The 20,953-nt window shown below is 36.9% G+C and overlaps 2 protein-coding genes and 1 long non-coding RNA gene across 7 annotated transcripts in view; 2 read left to right on the top strand and 1 right to left on the bottom strand.

The window, feature by feature from the left end:
• The window catches only part of ZNF654 (zinc finger protein 654), a 97,296-nt gene extending 93,922 nt beyond the window's left edge, over positions 1 to 3,374 (top strand). The window contains exon 9 of the mRNA XM_040484231.1: positions 295 to 3,374. Coding sequence (XP_040340165.1) covers positions 295 to 302 — 8 coding nt within the window. The 3' untranslated portion in view covers positions 303 to 3,374. The remainder of the gene's footprint in view (positions 1 to 294) is intronic.
• Positions 1 to 8,616, bottom strand: part of LOC121036112 (uncharacterized) — a 22,740-nt gene extending 14,124 nt beyond the window's left edge. For 3 of the 4 annotated variants that reach the window (XR_005793242.1, XR_005793240.1, XR_005793241.1), the window contains exons 1-2: positions 8,442 to 8,616; positions 5,741 to 5,825 (exon numbers count right to left, since the gene is read on the bottom strand). This is a non-coding gene — a long non-coding RNA (uncharacterized LOC121036112). The other variant, XR_005793243.1, reaches the window with a different exon arrangement.
• Positions 8,616 to 19,742, top strand: CUNH3orf38 (chromosome unknown C3orf38 homolog). Of its 2 annotated transcripts, XR_005793239.1 has the most exons (4): positions 8,616 to 8,940; positions 11,364 to 11,602; positions 13,123 to 14,050; positions 18,944 to 19,742. XR_005793239.1 is itself a non-coding variant. In XM_040484235.1 (3 exons), the coding sequence occupies exons 1-3, from the start codon at positions 8,814 to 8,816 to the stop codon at positions 13,801 to 13,803; spliced, it is 1,047 nt and encodes a 348-aa protein (XP_040340169.1). In that variant the 5' UTR covers positions 8,616 to 8,813; the 3' UTR covers positions 13,804 to 15,992. The 2 variants fall into 2 exon arrangements, 1 of the variants encoding a protein (XP_040340169.1); XM_040484235.1 differs by lacking the exon at positions 18,944 to 19,742 and having other exon boundaries at positions 13,123 to 15,992.
• The last annotated feature ends 1,211 nt before the right edge of the window (positions 19,743 to 20,953 follow it).

Here is a 20,953-nt window from a genome sequence, read left to right on the forward strand (position 1 = left end):
TGAGCCATCAGCCCAGAGCCTGACGCGAGGCTCGAACTCCTGGACCGCGAGATTGTGACCTGGCTGAAGTCGGACGCTTAACCGACTGCGCCACCCAGGCGCCCCTAAGCTGAGCTTCTATTATAGAAACAGAAGTGAAAAAGAACCAGAAAATAACTGAAAAAAACTGAGCAAAAGCTTGCTTTTCTACTAATAACAATATTTTTCGAATGAGTAAGGGGTAAAATAGGAATCTAACTTAGAATTCCAGTTGAACTATAAAATTTGAATTAACAGACATGTTCTGTTTTACAGGTGCCTGATAAAAATGTTTCAGAATGATCTGTCGATCAAGCAGTAGTGTGAGAAAAGCACTGCAAGAAATTGCATCATCAGTTTGCTATTTTCCTGATGGCCTTAATTTTCAAGCGGTCTTGGATTTACTAAAGATAAAGACAAAGCACATTTTCTAGAATGAACTCAGAGAGGAGATGTGCTGGTTTAGACTCCAAAAGGGTTATTAAAAAACTCCCAAAGTACCAGTTATCCAGAAAACCACATTTTTTAAAAAGTTGATGACTATTAATGCAGCATGTTCAGTTTTACCTATGTGAGAAACATGTTCGGGCAACTAGTCAGAAAGGAAAACCAGCTATGGCCTTACAGAAAGGGAAAAGTTAACCGGTTATTAAAAAAAAGGGGGGGGGGGCGTGGGGGTGGTTTACAATAAACAGCTTAAAGTATTCTACAAAAGAAATTTGTTTTCTTGTCATGCATAATCAGATTATGTCCTCCCCTTCTCGTCAAACACGGTTTAAAGAACATTGGTATTTGGTTTATTATAATTTAAAAACTGATACATGAAAATAAAATTTGATATATCACCATGCTATCCATAAAAGATTGTAACTTGTTTCCAGATGATTGATTAGACAGGATAGAGTTCAATGAATGGCATGCCAGCACTGAAAATTAAACAAAAGAAAACAAAACACTTTGCTAATAAGCTCCACTTTCCATTTTGGTAATACCAATGAGTTGTATTTAAAGGCAGCAGTGTCCAATAGAAAAAGAACCATCAGTAACTTTGAGGAGAGATGGGAGGAATCTAAGACCATTAAAGGCTATCTAATTGAAGGAAAACACTGAATTGCAAATAACTCAATGTGAATAATGGTATAAGCACACTGGGATATTTCTATTTGTATATAGAGTAGTGTTAGGACATTGCTTGATGATTCATAGTAAGGTCCTTTTAGACATTAATGTGAGTTATCTAAGTACAGTCCTATAAAAATAACTGGCTGTAAAAAAAATATGTCAGCTAAATCAGGTCAAGAATTCATTGGTTTTATTCAGTTAGGAGAGTTAATTCTAAAATAAGCCATACTACTCATGCTTTCTTATTTATTAGTGATGAATTTGGTCTGAATAGTAATTTTTATATATAAAAGGAAATATGTACACAAAAATTTGCACAGCAAGAACACAGTTAAGATATATTGATGCTTTTATTTTCCTTGATGACCAGTAGTTTTCCTAAGGAAGATTTTAACTTACTAGTCAATGAATTGTTCAAACACAAAATGTTTTTTAAAATACCCTCTCAGATATGTTCCACTTGTACATTCTCTAAAAGAGGAAATTTAGTGATCTTTTACCTAGTAGTGTGTTAATCTACAGCAGGGATAAAATGAACAAAAATACAAAGGCAAATTCTTAAAAAATGGAGCTACTAATGTGCCATCGTCAACCAAATATTCCAGTTATTCAAACAGACATGTTTTTGTTCAAAGCAGATAATCTTGTCAGACCTTAGTATTATAGCTTCTTTAATGAAGTCACTAAGGAAGGGGCATTTCTTCAAGGTAGCATCCAGACTTTATCAAGTTGGGATATCCAGGCCATGAGGATTTTAAAAAATTCCCAATTTTATTATTTATTCATTCACTACTATGCAAGTGATAGTCACAAGTCCATTCCAATCAAATTTAAGTTTTTGTTTTGTTGTGTAGCCTACATTAGGCTGTGGGATTTACATTTAAATGACACATAAGTAAATGCAACTCAATCAGATTTTTAAATCCGTTAAGGTCAACTAAAAAAAAAAAATGTTTTCCATATTTCCTAAAGCTAAAAATATACTTGAGTTCTATTTCAGTTCAATATAAAGTACATCATGTAATAAAAAGTCTGTTTGGACACCATTTGGACAGTGAGGTTTTTTTTTTTTTAATATAATTTCTGCTTTGTATATTTTCCAGAAGTTTAAAATTACAATTTAGCATTTTATCACATCTTTTAACTTTCACTTTTTATAAGTTGTGACTATTGACATAAATCCATGTCTGAAAATTGTTATTTTTATTCATTATGCAGTTCATATCAAGAGGTTTTAAACATATTCCACTTGTTAATTTTATCTTTAATTTGAGGTTTTATTTCTACTTTTGTGTTGCTAAAGGAAAACTATTTCTGAAACATTGAGATCAAATTGGCCTATAAATAATTAAATCAAGGAATGTTTTATAAAAATCTATTTGGCTATGCTGTTCTAAACCTCTTTATATAATCCTCAAATAATTGCTATTGAAAGAATGTGTACATTTCATCATGTATGTCTTATAAAGCATAAACTTACATCATTTTGCTTTTGTGGGGTGCATAAACTTCCAACAGTTCTCATTGGGGATTTGGAAGAAAAGGAAGCTTTCTTATTCCTCAGTTCTTCTCTTTTACTTTTCTACTTCTTCTATTTTGAGGATGTGTTTATCTTACATGGACCAAGTTTCAATCTTTTTTTTTTTTTAATAAAAATTTCCTTCAAAACATTAAATATTAACTTTCTGCTGTCTCAGTAAGGTCAAGAAAATAGCAAATCTGAATTTTTGCTGCTCAGATATTACAAAAAAGAGGGATCTCCGTGGACAAGGACACTGGTACTTTGGGCTCTAGCCATATCCATTTTTTTAAACCACCGATTATATGAGTAGATAACTTATAACACTGAACTTGTGATTCTTTTCAAATCACACTTGAAGGTTCAGCTGTACTCCTTTCATGTTTGGTTTAAACTGTTGTATGGATGAAAAACCTAAAAGGGATGATAGTGTTTATCTTTTAATTTATTTGGTACTGTAAAACACCTTTTCAGAATGCCTAAATGCTGCATATGCATTTTGGAATTGTTAATATGTGAAAGATATTACAGATTCAGCAAGAAAGGAAATTTGTGCTTCCTTGTTGAACATTAAATTATTTTACTTTGCATTTTATAAGAGTACAAATTAAAACTGAGCCATTGAACTGCAATAATTCAACAATAGCGTCTCATTTCAAGAAATTTTTTGTACTGTACATAGACTTGTTCAATAAAACATTGTCCTTGTTGGTAATGAAGTGTTCAGTTTTATGTAGCACATTGCTTCAAAAGGAATTAGGCTTAAGGTATATATTCAGTAAGAAATTTCTATTAGGTCTCCTAAGAGAGTAACTTAGTTAATATTACCATATTCAGATGATTAATTAAAAAAAATTTAAAATAGAAAAGTCTAAAAGTTTACATAAAACCTTCTTAGACATTATTTTAACTTATGTCTACATGCAGGAATTACAAGTTGATAGAATGCTGGTTCCTCAAGTTATTTCAGGTACCCTTTGCAAACTTAGTAGGTGGACAAATTATCAGAACTCTTCAAATGAAAGACAGTGGATGGATTTATCTATGTTGGTAAATCTTCAAAGATGAAGAGCCTCTGGTGGAATTCCAAACAAAAAACCAAACACTGGGAAGTCACTTTGAAATAAGATGTAAATATGATGAAAATTACTTCCTAAAAAGCATTTCAGTGGGACAATGTGTAAACCAATTAATTTGTATCTAAAAGTGAGGTCCGTGAGCGTGAGGGCTCCTACTTTTCTGGTTGACTAACAAAGCAAAACCCCCTACACTCAGCTATAACTTGCAACAGGAAAAGAATGAGAGCTGAAGTAGAAAAAGCACCTGTTTGATGCGATGAGATACCAATGCAAATGAAAGGACAGTGTCAAATACAGTGGTTTGTACATATTACAAACATGCTTGGAAAAACACTGACAAAGCTATGGAAGCACTCTAGACCTGAGATCTAGAATTCTCAGCCTATGCTTTATGATCATGATTTTAGACTACTAAATGTATTGAGGAAGTATTTAGATAAAAAATATTGGGTTTATCTAATTTTTCTTGAGACTTGAGGAATTTTGGGAAGCAGTCAAATATTACTAAGTGTGCTTCCACGATAAACAAATGAGGTTGCCTTTCAGTGCATAATATAAATTCCATACCAATTTCAAGAGCGAACTGATAAGAGTCAGAAGTTTGGGCTACATATCAAGACGTCAAATGGAGGCAATCCAATATTACATGGAGTAAAAACTAAAAATGAGAGGGAGGTCCATGCCTTAACTTATGAGTGCTACACAAAGGAGAAGAAATGTCTTCTGTGTTACCAAATTATACTAGCTGTTTTATATGTTATCTCTAATTAAAACAACTCATAGATATGAACTCTGCATTTTAGAAACCAAACCTCAGATATATTAACTAACTTGACTGAAGCCACAGGACAGGTGGGATTGAAAAATCAGAGGTGTCCTCCTAAAACCATAATGCCGTGCAGTTTTCTCTACAAATATGGGTGGATCTAATATATCCAAAGAGAGGATTAGACTTTCCTCAGGATCAGTGACTTCAGAGACAAAGGATGAAATCTGGTAGGGGCAGGTGGCCGAGGTTTCATTTTCTTCTACTAGCAGTGATTCTTATTCTTACAGTTTGGTCCTGGGAGCACCAAAATCAGCATCATCTAAGAACTTGTTACAAATGCTAAATTTTGGTCAGTTGAGGGACCAGTCTGTCGTTTAACAAGTCCTCTGGGTGACTCTAATGATGCTAAGGTTTAAAAACCACAGATCTAAGGCATCAAGCTGCTTCATATTTCCCCAGAAGGTAAACTATTCCCCCTTAAATTCATAGAGCATTCTTAGAAACTCTTGATGTCCAGGACATTTAAAGAAGGTCCCCTATTAATAGGTACTTAAATAACTACAGTTGGGTGAAATAGATATTGTAATACTAAGATCTCACCCCCCCCCCAAGCCACTCTAATCTAGAAAATCTTATTTTTTTTCTCAAAAAGTATTCAGTAAGTGAAAACTACCAGAATGTGATTTAATGGAAGCAGCTCAAAGAGATGTGGGGACCAACTGTATTCAAATTCCAGCATGATAGTTTATGGTTGTGGAGCCTTAAGCAATTAAGTGCATCCCACTGAGCTCAGACTCCCACATATGTCAAAAGAGGAGAGCTATTCTTGCAAGGTTGTAAGAATTAAGTAGGTGAAGGGCCCAGTGCTGAGCCCTTAAGTGTTAACAGTTTTACTAAATTTCTCTTCAGGTCATGGTTCTTGTACTGGCTTTGGCTCTAGACAAAAATAGCCGTGCTGTTTTATTCGTGCATTTTTCACTACTGCTCCCTTCACCTGTAATTCTTCACCCTCTTTCTGTCCTACCCCTCATTCTTTGCGTTATCTTCTTAGGCATCACCACTTTCTCCAGAAAGCCTGATCTCTCTTGGTAACTCATTTCCCAATTAAAACCTCCTTCTCCCAGACTTCCTCCTCTCAGCAAATGGCAGCTCATTACCCAAACCAAATCTTGCAGTTATCCCGAACCCATTATCAAGTTTTCCACTCTACCTCCAGCCACCAGCATCTCTCACCTGGACTACTGTCTCCTAATTGGGCTCCCTGCCTCTACCTTTGCCTTTCTTCAGTTTGTTCTTCACACCAGTAGCCAAAAAGATCCTGTCAAAGCAAGTCAGATCATGCCATTCGTCAGTTTAAAATTCTCCAAAGCCTTTACAACTCATTCATTTATTCAACAAATATTTATTGCATACCTACTATGTGCCAGGTTCTGTAATAGGCAATAATAAAAAAATAATAAAAATCCCTGGCTCACAGAACTCACATTCTACTGGGGGGCAACATATAGTGTGTTATAAGTGCTATGGAGAAAACTTAAGTGGATGGGGAAAAGAGAAGTAAGCATGGCATTGTTGATGATGATTTTAAACAGGATGATAAAGGAAGGCTTATTTAATAAGCTGATTTTCTTATTGCTATTTTTAATTTTTATTTTATTTTTTTATTAAATTTTTTTTAACGTTTAAATTTTATCTAAATCCAAGTTAGTTAACATATAGTGTAGTGATGATTTTAGGAGTATTATTTAGTGATTGATCACTTACATAGAACACCCAGTGCTCATCCCAGCAAGTGCCCTCTTTATACCCATCACCCATTTTGCCCATCGCCCCACCAGACACCCTTCCAACAACCCTCAGCTTGTTCTCTGTATGTAAGAGTCTCTTATGGTTTGCCTCCCTCTCTGTTTTTATCTTATTTTGATAAGGCAACTTTGGAGCAGGGACCTGAGTGAAGTTAAGAGAAAGAAAGCCATTCAGGTATCTCAGGGAAAAATCTGCCAGGAAGAACAGCAAGAGCAAAGGCTCTGAGGCAAGTACCTATAAGGCAAGTTTAAGGAACAAACAGCAAGGGGACCACTGTGACTAGTGTGGAGTGAGAGATTGAGAGAATAACAGAAAATGAAGACAGAGAGGTAAAAGATAACAGCCAAAGTCCTCACAATGGCCTGCAAGGTTCTCGATCTGCAGTATCCAATACAGTATCCACTAGCCACATGTGGCTATCAAAATTCAAATAAAACTGAAAATTCAGTGCCTCGGTTGTACTAGCCACATTACAACCACTCAACAGCCACACGTGGCTGATGGGTAGTGTACTGAACAACACAGATCCAGAACATCTCATTCTGGATGTTATCTCATCACTATCTCAAAGTATTTTTGGACAGGTGGTCTCTATCAGTGGTTCTCAACTGGGGGTGGTGATTTGTCCTCTAGGGTACACTTGGCAAATTGGAGATATTTTTGGTAGCCACAGCTGAGGGGAGGAGATGCCACTGGCATCTAGTGGGTGGAGGCAAGGGACGCTGTTAAGCGTTCTACAATGCATACAACAGCCCCCACAACAAAGAATTATCCTGCCCAAAATGGTACTAGTGCCTTGATTGAGAAACCTTGCTCTAGATCAATCTCGTCTGCAACTCTAACCTCACCACCTCCTCCTTGTATAAGCCACTCTGGCCTCTTTCCTACACACCAAGCATTCTGCTTCTTGGAACCTCTAATGTTGTTTCTTCCTACAATACTCTTCTGCGGTCCATTCAAGTTCCTCAGATCTTTCAATACTAGTTAGAGAAGCCTTTCTTGACAGCCTGTATAAAATAGCAACATTCTCTCCATCCCCCTCCTTTTGATATATTTTTCGCCATAGCAGGTCCTGGCACAGAATATATATAGTTTCTTACATGTTTACTGTCTACTTCCTCCAGCTAGAATGTCATCTACTTGCAACACTCCCAAAACCTCCTTAAAAGAAGGGACTTTGACATTTCTCTGAATCTTCAAATAGTAGCATAGTAGGCACTCTTTAATACTTAGTGAAAAATGAAGAATTTTTATCTGTTGAGTCAATGATACCCCAAAACGCACACTAGCAAATTAGCCATGCTCTGAATGCCTACACTACATTTACAGCATATTTTACAAGTGATATATAACTGATATTTTTTAAAAGGTTAAATTTGCTCACGTGTATCTGAAGATATGTATGTTTCATCTACTAAGTGGCAATACTCTAATGAAATATTAACCAATCTAAAATATGCCTAAAATATGCAAGGAGATAGAGCCAAGGTGTTAAGTCTGATTCCTCATCGGGCTCGGTCTAGCAGAACATGTTTCCTTCGAGTGAATGCGAGTTGCTGCCAAACAGTAATAAACAGCTACTACATACTGAGTTCTTTCTAGGTGCCAGGCACCGCCCTTCACCCCTCCCCCCTCCCCCAACCCTTCGAGGTAGCTAACTCTACTAGGTCCGTTTCGAGATAGGAAACTGAGGGACGAAGAAGCCAAGAAGCGCGTCCGAGGTCACAGGTAGTGAATGGCGGAGTAAAACCCTGGTAACCTGACTTCCAGAATCCTCAACCTTAAAACTGCTCGCGATACAGCATCGCCTAAAACCAAGCCGGCGAGGACCGGAATGGAAGCAAGAGCCGATCGCAGATTGTTAGGAAATCAAGAGGGCTTGACATAGGATAGGTGATTTTAACTATTCACAGTATAATGCGAAACAAAAGCGAATTATTTTAACACTGTACTATGTAAGTTAAGAATACCAACTACAGGTGCACCCAACTTAGAATTGGCCGCAGAAGACGTTCAAGCGCTCCCGGGGGTCAGGCCCAGGGGCGGGCAGCAGGCTCCTCCATTGGCCGGCCCCGCGGCATCATGGGAGCTCGTCGTGCGCGGGGACCGCCACCCGCTTTCCACGCACCTGCACCTGCGCAGCCCTCCCAGCCGCTTTTTTGGAGGATGGACTCCTGAAGAGCTCAAGCTTCTCTTTCTGCAACCAGATCCCTCAGGGAAGATCCCTGTTCTCCGTGCAAACGCGGTACTTCCCTAAAGTGAGATCCGTTGAAGTCCCCTCCGTCCTGTCCAGCCCGGAACGACAAGTCGGAACACCACATTTCCTGAACTGACCTTGTTGGCAATCACTTCCGCCCAGGCGTTTGGAACACCCGAGGCCCTTTGGCGGCGAACAACAGGCAAGGCACTTCCGGTGTATGTTGCCTAGGCGCCGGCCTGCTGGGCCTGAAGGGACGACATTGCTGGGTCGTCCCCTCCCCCCCCATTTTTGGGGGCCGAGATGTCGGGGCTCAGCTACCCAGAGATGGAGGGCTGTCGTAACCTGCTCGGCCTACTAGACCACGATGATATCATGGCCCTGTGCGACACCATCACCAACCGCCTGGTGCAGCCTGAGGACCGCCAAGGTAAGTGCTGACTTCTCCGCGAGAGCGGACGCCCCTCCCGAGGCTTCATCCAGACCCCAGGTGGCGGGAGCCTGAGAATAGAGAAGGTGCGTGACCTCGCCCCGCGATGGGGCCCGAACCGGGCTGAGGCGGAACTCTTGAGAGTCTCAGCCACCGCCGCTGCTCCGCGGCCGGGGAACCTCCGCGCACCTTCAGGTGGCACTGACCCGCCAGCTCCCTGGGGGAGGTGATGGCACTGGAAACGGCGCAGCTTCCAGGTTTTATGTGTTGGGTGTTAGGGGCATATGCTTATTTTTTTCGAAAATTTAAGGTTAGTTAAAAGTCGTTTTTTTTTTTCAAAATTTCCGGGGAGCCAGGGTGTTTTCCATTTTGCGTCTCGATTCAGCTGGGGAGTGTTAGCTGGTGAGCCGAGGAGTCAGCTGCTGCTCATGTTTGTCTCTCCGAGCTTGCGGGAGGAGATCTTAAACACTTTCAGTTTCCTAGGTAAAACAGCTGCTGTAATAAAAGAGCAGATCGTTTGAATACGTGTCTCTTTTTGGATCCAGTTTTTTTTTTTTTTTTCTGAGATGATTTTGAGCAATAGGAATACATTATTTTCAGAGCCAAACAAACATTTCGGTAGATTTGAGCGTTATTAATATTAAGCCTGATTTGTAACTACTCCACATAAAAATGTAATCAAGAAGCTTAAGTGTTTATTTCGCTTGGTATATCATCTGGAGAGCTTTATTTTAAATTTGCTGAATTTTACTTTAAAATGTGAAAATTCCAGACTGCTATGTTAGTATGACTTCAATGTCTACAAAAGGTTGTGCTTTTTAAAACTGTGTTGCTCTGCTTTTAAGTCGGATTTACATTTCCATTTAAAGAAATCATTCACTTGAAACTTAGAACCATGAACATTAAAAGAAGAAATTCCTAAGACTTTAGACTGCACAGTTTTAGACTTATATGTAGTTCTTCATCATTTAAATATTTCACATGCTACTCACACCTAAACAGGGTGAGTGTGAATTTAAAATTGATAGATAAAAATGCTGGATTTAATTGATGGTGGGTCTAAAAGTAAATAAGGAAAAGAGATGTTAAATGATTTGAAAAGATACTTGTTAGAGAGGAAGAAAATAATTAGCATATGAAAAGATAACTTCTTTAAAAAGCAGTGAAATGAAAGCCAAAAACAGTGTCTTTTCAGTCTACCATTGTGGCAAAAAAATGAAAGGCGTAAATGTCATAAATGGTGGTCTTGCAGAGCAACTTTTTGACAGTTATTGGAGGAGTGTAAATTAGAACTTTGGAAAACAGGTTTAACAGTATCTCCAAAAATGGAAGATTTGCTTAATTCTGGGCTCATATTCTGGACCTGAGCTTCTCAAACTACTGTGCCTGTGACTCAGTCCCTCAGGGATCTTGTGAAAATGCAGACTCTGATTCAGTAGTTTTTGGATGGCCCCAGAAATTCAGCATTTCTGACAAGCTCCCAGATGATGCTCATGATGCTTGCCCCAAGTCTTAGTTCTGCCACTTCTTGGAAGCATGATTGTTGATACCTCATATATCCTCAGCTTTCATTATTTGTAGAGTGAGGAGATTAAAAGTCATTGCATATCTAAAATACTGTAATTTTACCTATGTTAGAGATTATAAATGAATTTAGGTCCATTGGCCTTCTAAAAAAAATTTTTTTTTTCTCTGGCTCCATTTTTTTCTTAAACCATGTCACTTAAAAGAAAATGCAAAAATTTTACTATCTTATGAGAAGTGAAAGGAAGAGGTAAATAAGGTAGGGAAGTTTAAAACATAAAGAAATTTTTTAAATTTATTTATTTTCAACATTTATTTATTGTTGAGAGACAGAACCAGCAGGGGAAGGGAAGAAAGAGAGGGAGACACAGAATCTGAAGCAGGCTCCAGGCTCTGAGCTGTCAGCACAGAGCCTGACGCGGGGCTCGAACTCACGGACCACGAGATCATGACCTGAGCCGAAGTCAGACGCTTAACTGACTGAGCCACCCAGGCGCCCCAAGAAAATTATTTTTAAAACCCCAAACTTGATAACCCACTTCCTGTTTTTTTTTTTTTTTTAAGTTTATTTATTTATTTTGAGAGAGAAAGAGTGTGAGCAGAGGAGGGGCAGGGAGAGAGGAGAGAATCCAACAGGCTCTGCGCTGTCAGCTTAGAGCCAGACATGGGGCTTGAACCCATGAACCTTGAGATCATGACCTGAGCTGAAACCCAAGAGTTAGATGCTTAACTGACTGACCCAGGCGCCCCCCACTTCTTGGTTTTGTTAAAATAATCATCTCATGCCAAAGCAATGCCATGACAAGAATTTATAAATATTATTTGATAGGGTTTCTGCTGACCTTGGATCGATTTACATGACTTAGGGTTTTCTACTAATTTTTATTATTTCCTTCCAGATGCCATTCGTGCAATATTAGTGTACAGTCAAAGTGTAGAAGAGCTTTTGAGGCGTAAGAAAGTCCACCGGGAAGTCATATTTAAGTACTTGGCAACACAGGGGGTTATTATACCTCCAGCTACTGAAAAACACAATCTTATTCAGCATGCAAAGGATTACTGGAAAAGGCAGTTACAGCCAAAATTGAAGGAAACACCAGAGCCAGTTAAGACAGAGGACATGAGACTCTTTCAACAGGTAAAATAGATCTTACAGTTATACCCTAAGTCATAGTTCTGTCTAAACTCTGTAGATAATCCTAGATCACTGGGAACATGGCTAATACTATTTTGTTTTTTATAATTTTAGCTTTACTCCATATCCTTTGCATCCTAGAGGAAGATAAGTAAAGCACCTAAAGAAAGGAAATATTTTTGACATTTAGTAATATACATAAAAGATTGTATTGATTTATGAGGGAAAAATGCTTTTATTACTTTATCAAATGAAGACTATTGGCTTTGTAAAGAGAGTGGATAAACCTCAGTTCCCATTTAATTTTAATTTAGCTTCTGATTCTCTAATGTTTTTGTTCACTTTAAAAGAATGCTATTATAGCCCTTTCTCATTTTGAAGACTTTCTTTGATATTAAATTGATATTAGATTGTAAATTCCATGAGAAAAACTTAAATATTTTTTAAATTTGATTTTTTTTTTTTTTTAGCTAGGAAAAAGCCTCTTGTAATAATTTCCTTCAGCTCACATTGGCTGTTTCTTTGTATCTCCACTGTATGTTTTAGATACTGTGTGAATATTTAAATGCTGATTGTATGAATGCTAGGTAATTTATAAAGTTTAAACTACAAACTTTGAATCAGTGAAGTTTTACAGTGAGAGGTATTTGCTTTCATATTAGGAAAGAATCTAAGCTTTTTTAATGTGCTTAGAAAGGATGCCAACTCTGAAATCATACGGATGTGACTTAAAAATAGGGTGTGCCATACGCTAGGTGTGAACTTCAGCAAGTAACTTGACCTTTCTGACCCCTGTTTACTTTATCTATAAAGCCCACATATGATAGTTTGTATGTCACAAGGTTCATGAAGATAGAAGGAAATAGAATATAAGTGCCAAGCACAGAGCCTAATATATTCAGTCAAAGATGCTCTGTCAATACAAGATCTCTTACCATCAAAATGAGTTACTATACTCTGGAACACAGATGAATAAAATCTAGCCTCTCAGGTATGTTTTTTGCAATAACATTTTCTTTGAAAAAAAGAGAAATAACAATATAAAATTAATCCCAATCCTAAAAAGTAATGTATTTCAATCATATTAGATTTGTCTGTTTAAAGATAGTGAAAATGCTCATTTATTATCTACGATATTGTACTAGTTTAAATGCAACAGCGTATGCACTTAAAGCATACAGTTTGAAGGTTTTGACAGACATTTGTGAAACCGCTGCCACATATAAGAGAAAATGCTTACATAAATCATTATTGACTGTTCATGCTGATATTTTGAGAGGCTTTATTAACCTTAATTTCTTAGCTGAATTTTCATATGTTTAAGCTGGGAAATTGTAAAATGATTTTTCCCCTTTTTGGAAAAACACTTGACTTTTTGCATGATGGTTTCAGTGGGTTCACCTGTAGTTCGTTTAGCTTCTGCTGTACTCCGTATACTCAAACTTACCTCTAAAATGGGCCAGATAGAAAAAAATACAAGAACTAACCTTTGTTTTATTTTATACTTTATTTATCTTAATCAGCCGGAAAAAGAAGATAAGAAAGCTGAAAAAGTTGATTTTCGTCGATTAGGAGAAGAATTCTGTCACTGGTTCTTTGAACTTCTTAATTCTCAGAATCCTTTCCTGGGACCGCCTCAAGATGAATGGGGGCCACAGCACTTCTGGCACGATGTCAAGCTTAGGTTTTATTACAACACCTCTGAACAAAATGTGATAGACTACTATGGAGCAGAAATTGTAAGCCTTCGTCTGCTGTCACTAGTGAAAGAAGAGTATCTTTTTCTCAGTCCCAATCTAGATGCCAGTGGACTGAAATGTGCTTCTTCTCCCCATGGTCTAGTTATGGTTGGAGTTGCTGGGACTGTCCACCGAGGGAACACTTGTTTGGGCATTTTTGAACAAATATTTGGACTCATACGCTGCCCTTTTGTGGAAAATACTTGGAAAATCAAATTTATCAACCTGAGAATTATTGGAGAGGGTTCTCTTACTCCTGGAACATTAATGAAACCAGCTATTACATTCGAACCTGGTGATCTAGAGAGCTTTTATAACGTAATTACTTCATGTGGTACCAACGAAATACAAGTTGATGTAAGGCAGGCATTGGATAGTGGAACTGGAGACCAAGCTTTATGCAGTGGAGATGAGGCATTGTTGAACAAAAGAGAACTGAGTTTACCCAACCCTCTAAAGCATTGAGCACTGTATGTCAGTCTACAAAATACAGAAACTCTTCCAAATATCACATCAGTAATGTTTAAGTGGTTTCAGATGGGAGGATTGACATATTTTAGTTGAAATATCTTTCTTGACTACAGACTAATATATTATGTGAATACTTGCCTCTTTCTACCTGAGTTGCAGCCAATGTTCTGAAAGCTTAATGCAGTTCATCAAATAAATCCCACTTTAGATGGTATAACTAACGGTGTGCCTTAGAAACCAGGTAATACTTTCATTTTACTTAGTATTCTAATATCTGTACTTTTCATATGAGAGAGATTTAATGTAAACTCAAAAGTTATCATTTTAGGAAACTTGAATAACATTCTCACGAAAAAGTCCAATAATTTAGCAGGTAGATAAAAAATTACTTTCCCTTTTTAAAATTTGAGGAACATTTTTCAAAAGTTACCTATAGTAGTCCAAGCTGATCAAAGCCTTCAGCTAACAGTTTTATACAGCATTTATTGTAGTACCGTATAGAGGAAACATACTGTTGAAATTTTTTAAGAGGTGTGCCCAGTTCCTTTACTGTTTTCCTCTTGCTTGATCTTGGAAGAGGTGACAAAAACATAAAACAGAAAACACACATACATAAATTTATAATGTGGGATATCTATTATATGCATATATATACTCCCACATCATAAATTAAAATTATTAGGGTTTTTCACCCCGAAATTGTTAATACAAGGTTTGAATTACAAGATTAAGTTGCCAGATTAATTACTTAGTTGCTTTAGGGCTTAAATTCTTCATCACCTGGCAACTATTTGCTGATCTTGGATTTAGTTAGTAATTTTAATTTACAAAATTTCCATATGGAAAAAATTGAGCTGGGCATTTTTGTGATGATGTGCTGTACATGGTAAATTTTTACCTTTAACTCTTCTGATGATCACCTAGGGTAATAAGAAATTTTGGAAGCAAGAGGAACAAACTCATCTTTTTTTTTTTTTTTTTTTTTTTTAATGCCATGCCTTTATGAGGAGTACAAATTGATACGTCTTAAAATAAGAACTTAATAAAGGAGGCAAATCCCTGGTCTGCTCTAAGAATAGTGTATTGTTTAAAGACAGGTTATGGTTTTCTCCTTTAAGTATAGAGTATCATTATAACATGTACTCAATAAATTTCCTAAGTAAAGGATAAAATTAAAAAATACTCCCATCTGTTTTCTTTGTGGCGTAATGTCGAGTACTGCAGAAATACTACTATAGATGCTCAGGATGGGCCGAAGTTGCCTCTAGCTACCTTCAGTATTTACTTTTTTGAATTCGTGTAATGCTCAAGTAAGGTTGCAGTGTCTGTATGTTCTTTTTTTTTTTTTTTTTCCCTGTATGTTCTTTTAATCAGTCTTGGAAATTTGAAATCTTCCTGACAGACTCTCTCACTTGAGGATTGGAATTATGATTTATTTTCTGTGAATCCCCACAGCTGGGCAACACAGTAGGACCTAATGTTTAACTGAATGGGTAAAGGAATGAGCAAGCCAAGCTTACATACTGTGTAGAAGACTTTTCTGCATCTAGATTTTGTCTTTGGTTCTTATCACTGGTGGTGTTTTGATCATTTCATCTGTTTGAATTTCATACATGGATACACTGAAACTTTGAGGATCCAAGCTAACTCAGATTTGGGGGAAATTTTAACCTTTTAAAATTTACTCAATTTAAAAGCCCAGGGGTCAGAATGGGATAAACTGAAAGGCCCTAACCATTATAGGTGAAGTGTATACTCTTCTGTTCAAAGAAAGAAGACCTGGAGATTCTTGAAATTTATTCATGAAGTTTAAAGTTTGGTCAGGTCTTGGAGAAAGTCCCAAAGCACAGTGCAGATTGAACTCTACTTTTGCTACCATCCATTTGTTTTGTTTATGTTAGGGAATGGCAGAGACCCCAGCTTTTGGTCTTTTTTGCTTCATTTCACTCTCAGCTGGAGTGTGAAAGTTGTTGGAGTGAAGTAGTAAAGAATACAACACTCTACACATATTTCATAGTAATTGAATAGTCAAGCCAGGGGGGCCGCTGGGCTTTATTTACTGTAGACTGATTTGCCATAGCCTAATAATAGGGCATACGTCAAGTACCTGTTCTTGTTAATATAGCTTAAAGTAATTTACATTGGGATTTTTTATTAGTATCTAGAATGCCAAAAAAAAAAAATTACATGAGTCTTATTAACTAAAATACCAAATAATAGAAGCCATCTCTATTTTATGAAATTAACTTGCAAATGGCCAACATAAAAAATGTTCCTATATTTTCGGAAAGGTAGTATTCTTATGCTAAAGAAAGGCTAGTTACCCAGTGCCTGTAAGAAATTGTAATAGCACCAGAAAAAGATTTAAAGAATAGTGGCTTGGGGGTGCCTGCGTGGCTCAGTTAAGCATCTGACTTTGGCTTAGGTCATGATATCACAATTCATAGGTTTGAGCCCCACATAGGGCTCTGTGCCTGCTCTGTGCCTCAGAGCCTGCTTTAGATTCTGTGTCTCCCTCTTTCTCTGCCCCTCTCTGCTTGCTCTTGCTCTGTCTCTCTCAAAGAAACATTTAAAAGTTTTTAAAGAAATGGTTTAATTAAAAACATAATCAGCAATATTGTGTTTTAACAAAACGGCTCTTATGGCTAGATGATAAAAGTGAATGAAAACTATACTTTAACGTTTTTATTAGCATCTGTATTCACAAATTTTCTTCACTAGTTCTTAATTTGGGCTGTGGCTAGTGGCCATCAAGTTTTGAAAAATGAGAACTGTATGTTCTTTCTCCCCAGAAAAAGATGTGTTTGCATATATATCACAATTTTTGCATTATTTCAGTGAGTTTTTGGGTTTCCCCAAAGCACATCTGTGAATCCTATAGGGATCCTTATAACTTCAAGTTGAAATCCTGCTAATAATAGTTGTATTCTCTCAGGTTATTCTTGGATACTAAAATTATTTTTAGAAAATTTTGTGCCCTTTGCCAGAGTCCCTAAGCTGGAGGACTAAATCTTCTTTTTTAATGAAAGGATAATTTGTAGATTTTGTTTTTCAAAAAATGTCAGATATTAAGACAAAACCCACTGAATTACTGTCAATTGAAACAAAAATATTCAGAATTCGTTTTATTTTGGCAAGATAAATTTAATGAACATCAGAGAAATTGTGAGAGAAAAATGTGAAAAGTATTAAAAAAAATTCTCTAGATCTTTACAAAAAGTTGTCCTAAGATGTTTATTTAGTAATGATTGTATACTGCCAATTTTGATGAAGGATTTCAAAAATAGGATCATTTCCTCCAAAGGGCTTGTATATGTGGTCTCACTTTACACCATTCCCTCTCGCCTCCCCTCACCCCACCCTATTTATAATCTTCGTATATACTCACTTTGAATGCAGATAGCACAACTGCAAGTGCTGGGAAATAAGACTTTCTGCATTTGGGTTCTCTTCAAGTTTATTTGGCATATATTTATGGGGCGTCTACAATTTATAAATCCCTTAATCAAGCAGAAGATAAAATAATAATAGATTACTTATTTATTTATTTTTTTAAATTTTTTTTTCAACATTTATTTATTTTTGGGACAGAGAGAGACAGAGCATGAACGGGGGAGGGGCAGAGAGAGAGGGAGACACAGAACTGGAAACAGGCTCCAGGCTCTGAGCCATCGGCCCAGAGCCCGATGCGGGGCTCGAACTCATGGAGCGCGAGATCGTGACCTGGCTGAAGTTGGACGCTTAACCGACTGCGCCACCCAGGCGCCCCTAGATTACTTATTTAAACTTTGCATGTTAAATTTCAGTTTCTTGGTTTAAATATCGTTTTTTTCCCCATTTTTTATTTATTTTGAGACAGAGTGTGTGAACAGGGGAGGGGCAGAGAGAGAGGGAGAGAATCCCAAGCAGGCTCTGTGCTGCCAGTGCAGAGCCTGACATGGGGCTCAAATTCACAAACGGTGAGATCATGACCTAAACTGAAACCAAGAGTTGGACGCTTAACCCATTGAGCCACCCACGTACCCCTCTGGGTTTAAATATCTTAAGGTGAGAACTACTTGAGGCCCTTTTCAGAAGGGTGTGGTTATATCCTTTTGTATGGTTCAGGAAAAAACACTTAGCTTAAATTTTAGCTCTGTGGCCCTAGCTATATCATATTGATTATATCAACACAGAATATAGGATATTTTGACAGACCACTTAGGGTTGGAAGAAAAATATTTAAAATGCACTGAATCTTTTTAGCTTTATTTTTTTCTAGTTTGAACCTTTCCAGTAGTCCTTCAGTAAAACAATATTAAAATGGAGTATTAGGGGCACCTGGGTGGCTCAGTCTGTTGAGTGTCCGACTCTTGATCTCAGCTCACATCATCATCTCACAGTTCATGAAATCAAGCCCCGTGTCAGGCTCTCCGCTGATGGCGTGGAGCTTGTTTGGGATTCTCTCTCTCCCACTCTGCCCCTATCCCACTTGCTTTCAAAAGTAAAGTTAATAAAATGAAGTATTATATTTACTATGAGATATAATGTACCCCCCAAACACTAAACCATAAACTCCAGAGTCATGTTAGTCATGGAATGATCTATTACAGCTGCTGCTGTAGAATTTCTTTACATAGATATTGACTTAATAATTTATTTCTTTGCTTTAATATTTTTTTACATATTTATAACATTAAAATTTCCTTAAAGTGCAGCTTTTGTCCTCTCTTCCATGCTCAGATTTTCAGTAGTGTTGCATTACCTCCAAAATAAAGTCCAGATTTTTATAATTTGGTTCTTATCACCATCTACGTTTGTTTTCACTCATTTTTCATGGATTGGTCCAGCCAACAGATGCTATTAAGTAGTCTTAGTATTTGTCCTGTATTTACTTAGCCCTTTGCTTTTATTGGCAAGTAGACAGTACTTAGAGTAGTTTGATGTAGGATTTTTCAACTGCACGAAGGCATGAAATTAAAATGTATTCAGTAAAAATGATACTTTTTTTTTTAAGTTTTATTTAATCTCTTCATCCCATGTGGGGCTTGAACTCACAACCCAAAGATCAAGAGTCACATGCTCCTTTGATTGAGCCAGCCAAGCACCCCAGTAGAAACCGTACTTTGAAGTTTGAATTTTGTTCTTCTCACAGGCTGGAGATATGGGGGACAATAGGTGCTGGGTGGCGGCAGGGAACTGCACTTCCAGTTAGCCATGCAATCACAAGGGTAAGCAACCAATATACTTCATTCTGTATCCATATGGTCATTGTTTTTTATGTTCATAGAGTATCCAATAAATTACATGAGATATTCAACACCTTATCATAAAATAGGCTTTGTGTTAGATGATTTTGCCCTACTGTAGGCTAATATAAGCATTCTGAGCCCGTTTAAGTTAGGCTAGGCAAAGATAAGATGTTTAGTAGTTCCTAACCTATTAAATACATTTGAACTTAATGGTATATTCAACTTATATTATGTTTCTTGGGCCATAACCTCATCGTAAGTCGAGGTAGGTCTGTATACAAAATACTTGGGAGTTTAATTTTTTTGTTGTTGCAGTCTGATAATATAGAATTAAAAGGGCTATGATTGGAATAATTTAAAAATTGGAAGTTTCTTAAGCATTTTTTCTCTTTAGGTGTTTTGTATACATTATCTAGAATAATTTTTCTCTAGCATTTTGCATGATTGCTTAATTTTTATCTTTGAGGATTTGTCTTAAATGTTTTCTTCTAAGTGGGCCCTATTGTTAATATTTATCAGAGCACCTTGTTTATTTCAGTCTTAGCACTTTAAATATTAATTTACTAACTTGTTAATCTCCCCAGCTGGGTTTTAAACTGAGAGCAGGGACTGTAGCTGTTTGACTTTAATTTTATCTCCATTGCTTTGCACAGAGATGGGGTATTCAATTGATATTTATTAAAGATATAAAGGAAAAAGTGATACTTTCTCAGAGCCTCATGTATTCCTGGTCCTTTGCCTGTCTGCTAACGACAATGCCTAACATATGTATTAGGTGCTCAGTAAATATTTGTTTACTAGGTTATCTTTCTGAATAATGACATGTGAACTCTAATACAATCAATAATACTCTGTTAGATAAGATTATTAAAGTTCTATGTGCTTTTGTAAAAGATGAAACGGAGGCCCCAAAAGTTAAGTAATGTCCATAGTTCTGTTGTGGGTTCCCCACCCGCCCCCCCACCGGCGTGTGTGTGTGTGTGTGTGTGTGTGTGTGTGTGTGTGTGTGTGTGTAATTTTTAAACTACAAAGTCTGTGCTTTTTCTTGCACTTTATTTCTAGTCTGACTATTGCTACTACCTTATTTTGAAAGAATTTAAACTCTAAATCTCAATTTCTTCACATGTAAAAATGAACAGTTAGATTAGATGTATCTAAACTGCTATTTTGAAGTTACATGGTTTTGTGAATGTATGCCTTCCTAGCAACTAAATATTACTTTTAAAGGAATTTGTAGTTCATTGAAGTTGGAGAAATTCTTTATTTTTCTTGCTCATAAATCTTTCTGAGAAAACACTTTCTATTTTTTCCTAACAAATACACATTTATAAGTATATGTGTATTGTGGGTGTATTTCTATTTACAGAGGGAAAAACAAAAGGATGAAAGTATTACACATCATATCTAGAATAGAAAAGGAAAAAAGTATGAAGCCTTTAAAATAGTTTCCTATTTTCTAATCACTAGAAATGCTGAGGTTGTTTGAACTACTGTTGTGTGAATCTTTTTTGCTGTTACATATGTTCAAAATATATTTTCATGTTTTAGTTGAAAAGTGCAAAGTGGTTGACAGAAGACCAAATTATAGACTCCCAATAACCTCTAGTAGAAACGTGGATGTTGATAAAATAATCAAATACTATATAGATGATTCCTTCAAAGAGACTGAGTAATAGGAATTGGCAAACATGTAAGAGTGACATTGGAGAGGAGTGGCAGATTTGGGATAGGATTTTTCTGTAGGAAGCATGGCCCTGGAGGGGTGCTGCTCAGAATGTTATTAAAAGTTATTCTAGGAAGTTTAATGGAAAATATTGTTGAGCAAAGACAGGAGGTTTTACTGTATGGACTGTGCTGATTGGATGTCAGGAACTTTAATTCTGGAACTCGTAGTAGAACAATCATAAAATTGA

The sequence above is a fragment of the Herpailurus yagouaroundi genome, unplaced genomic scaffold (genome assembly GCF_014898765.1).
Source record: "Herpailurus yagouaroundi ecotype Mexico unplaced genomic scaffold, PumYag 162, whole genome shotgun sequence".
NCBI classification, from domain to species: Eukaryota; Metazoa; Chordata; class Mammalia; order Carnivora; family Felidae; genus Herpailurus; species Herpailurus yagouaroundi.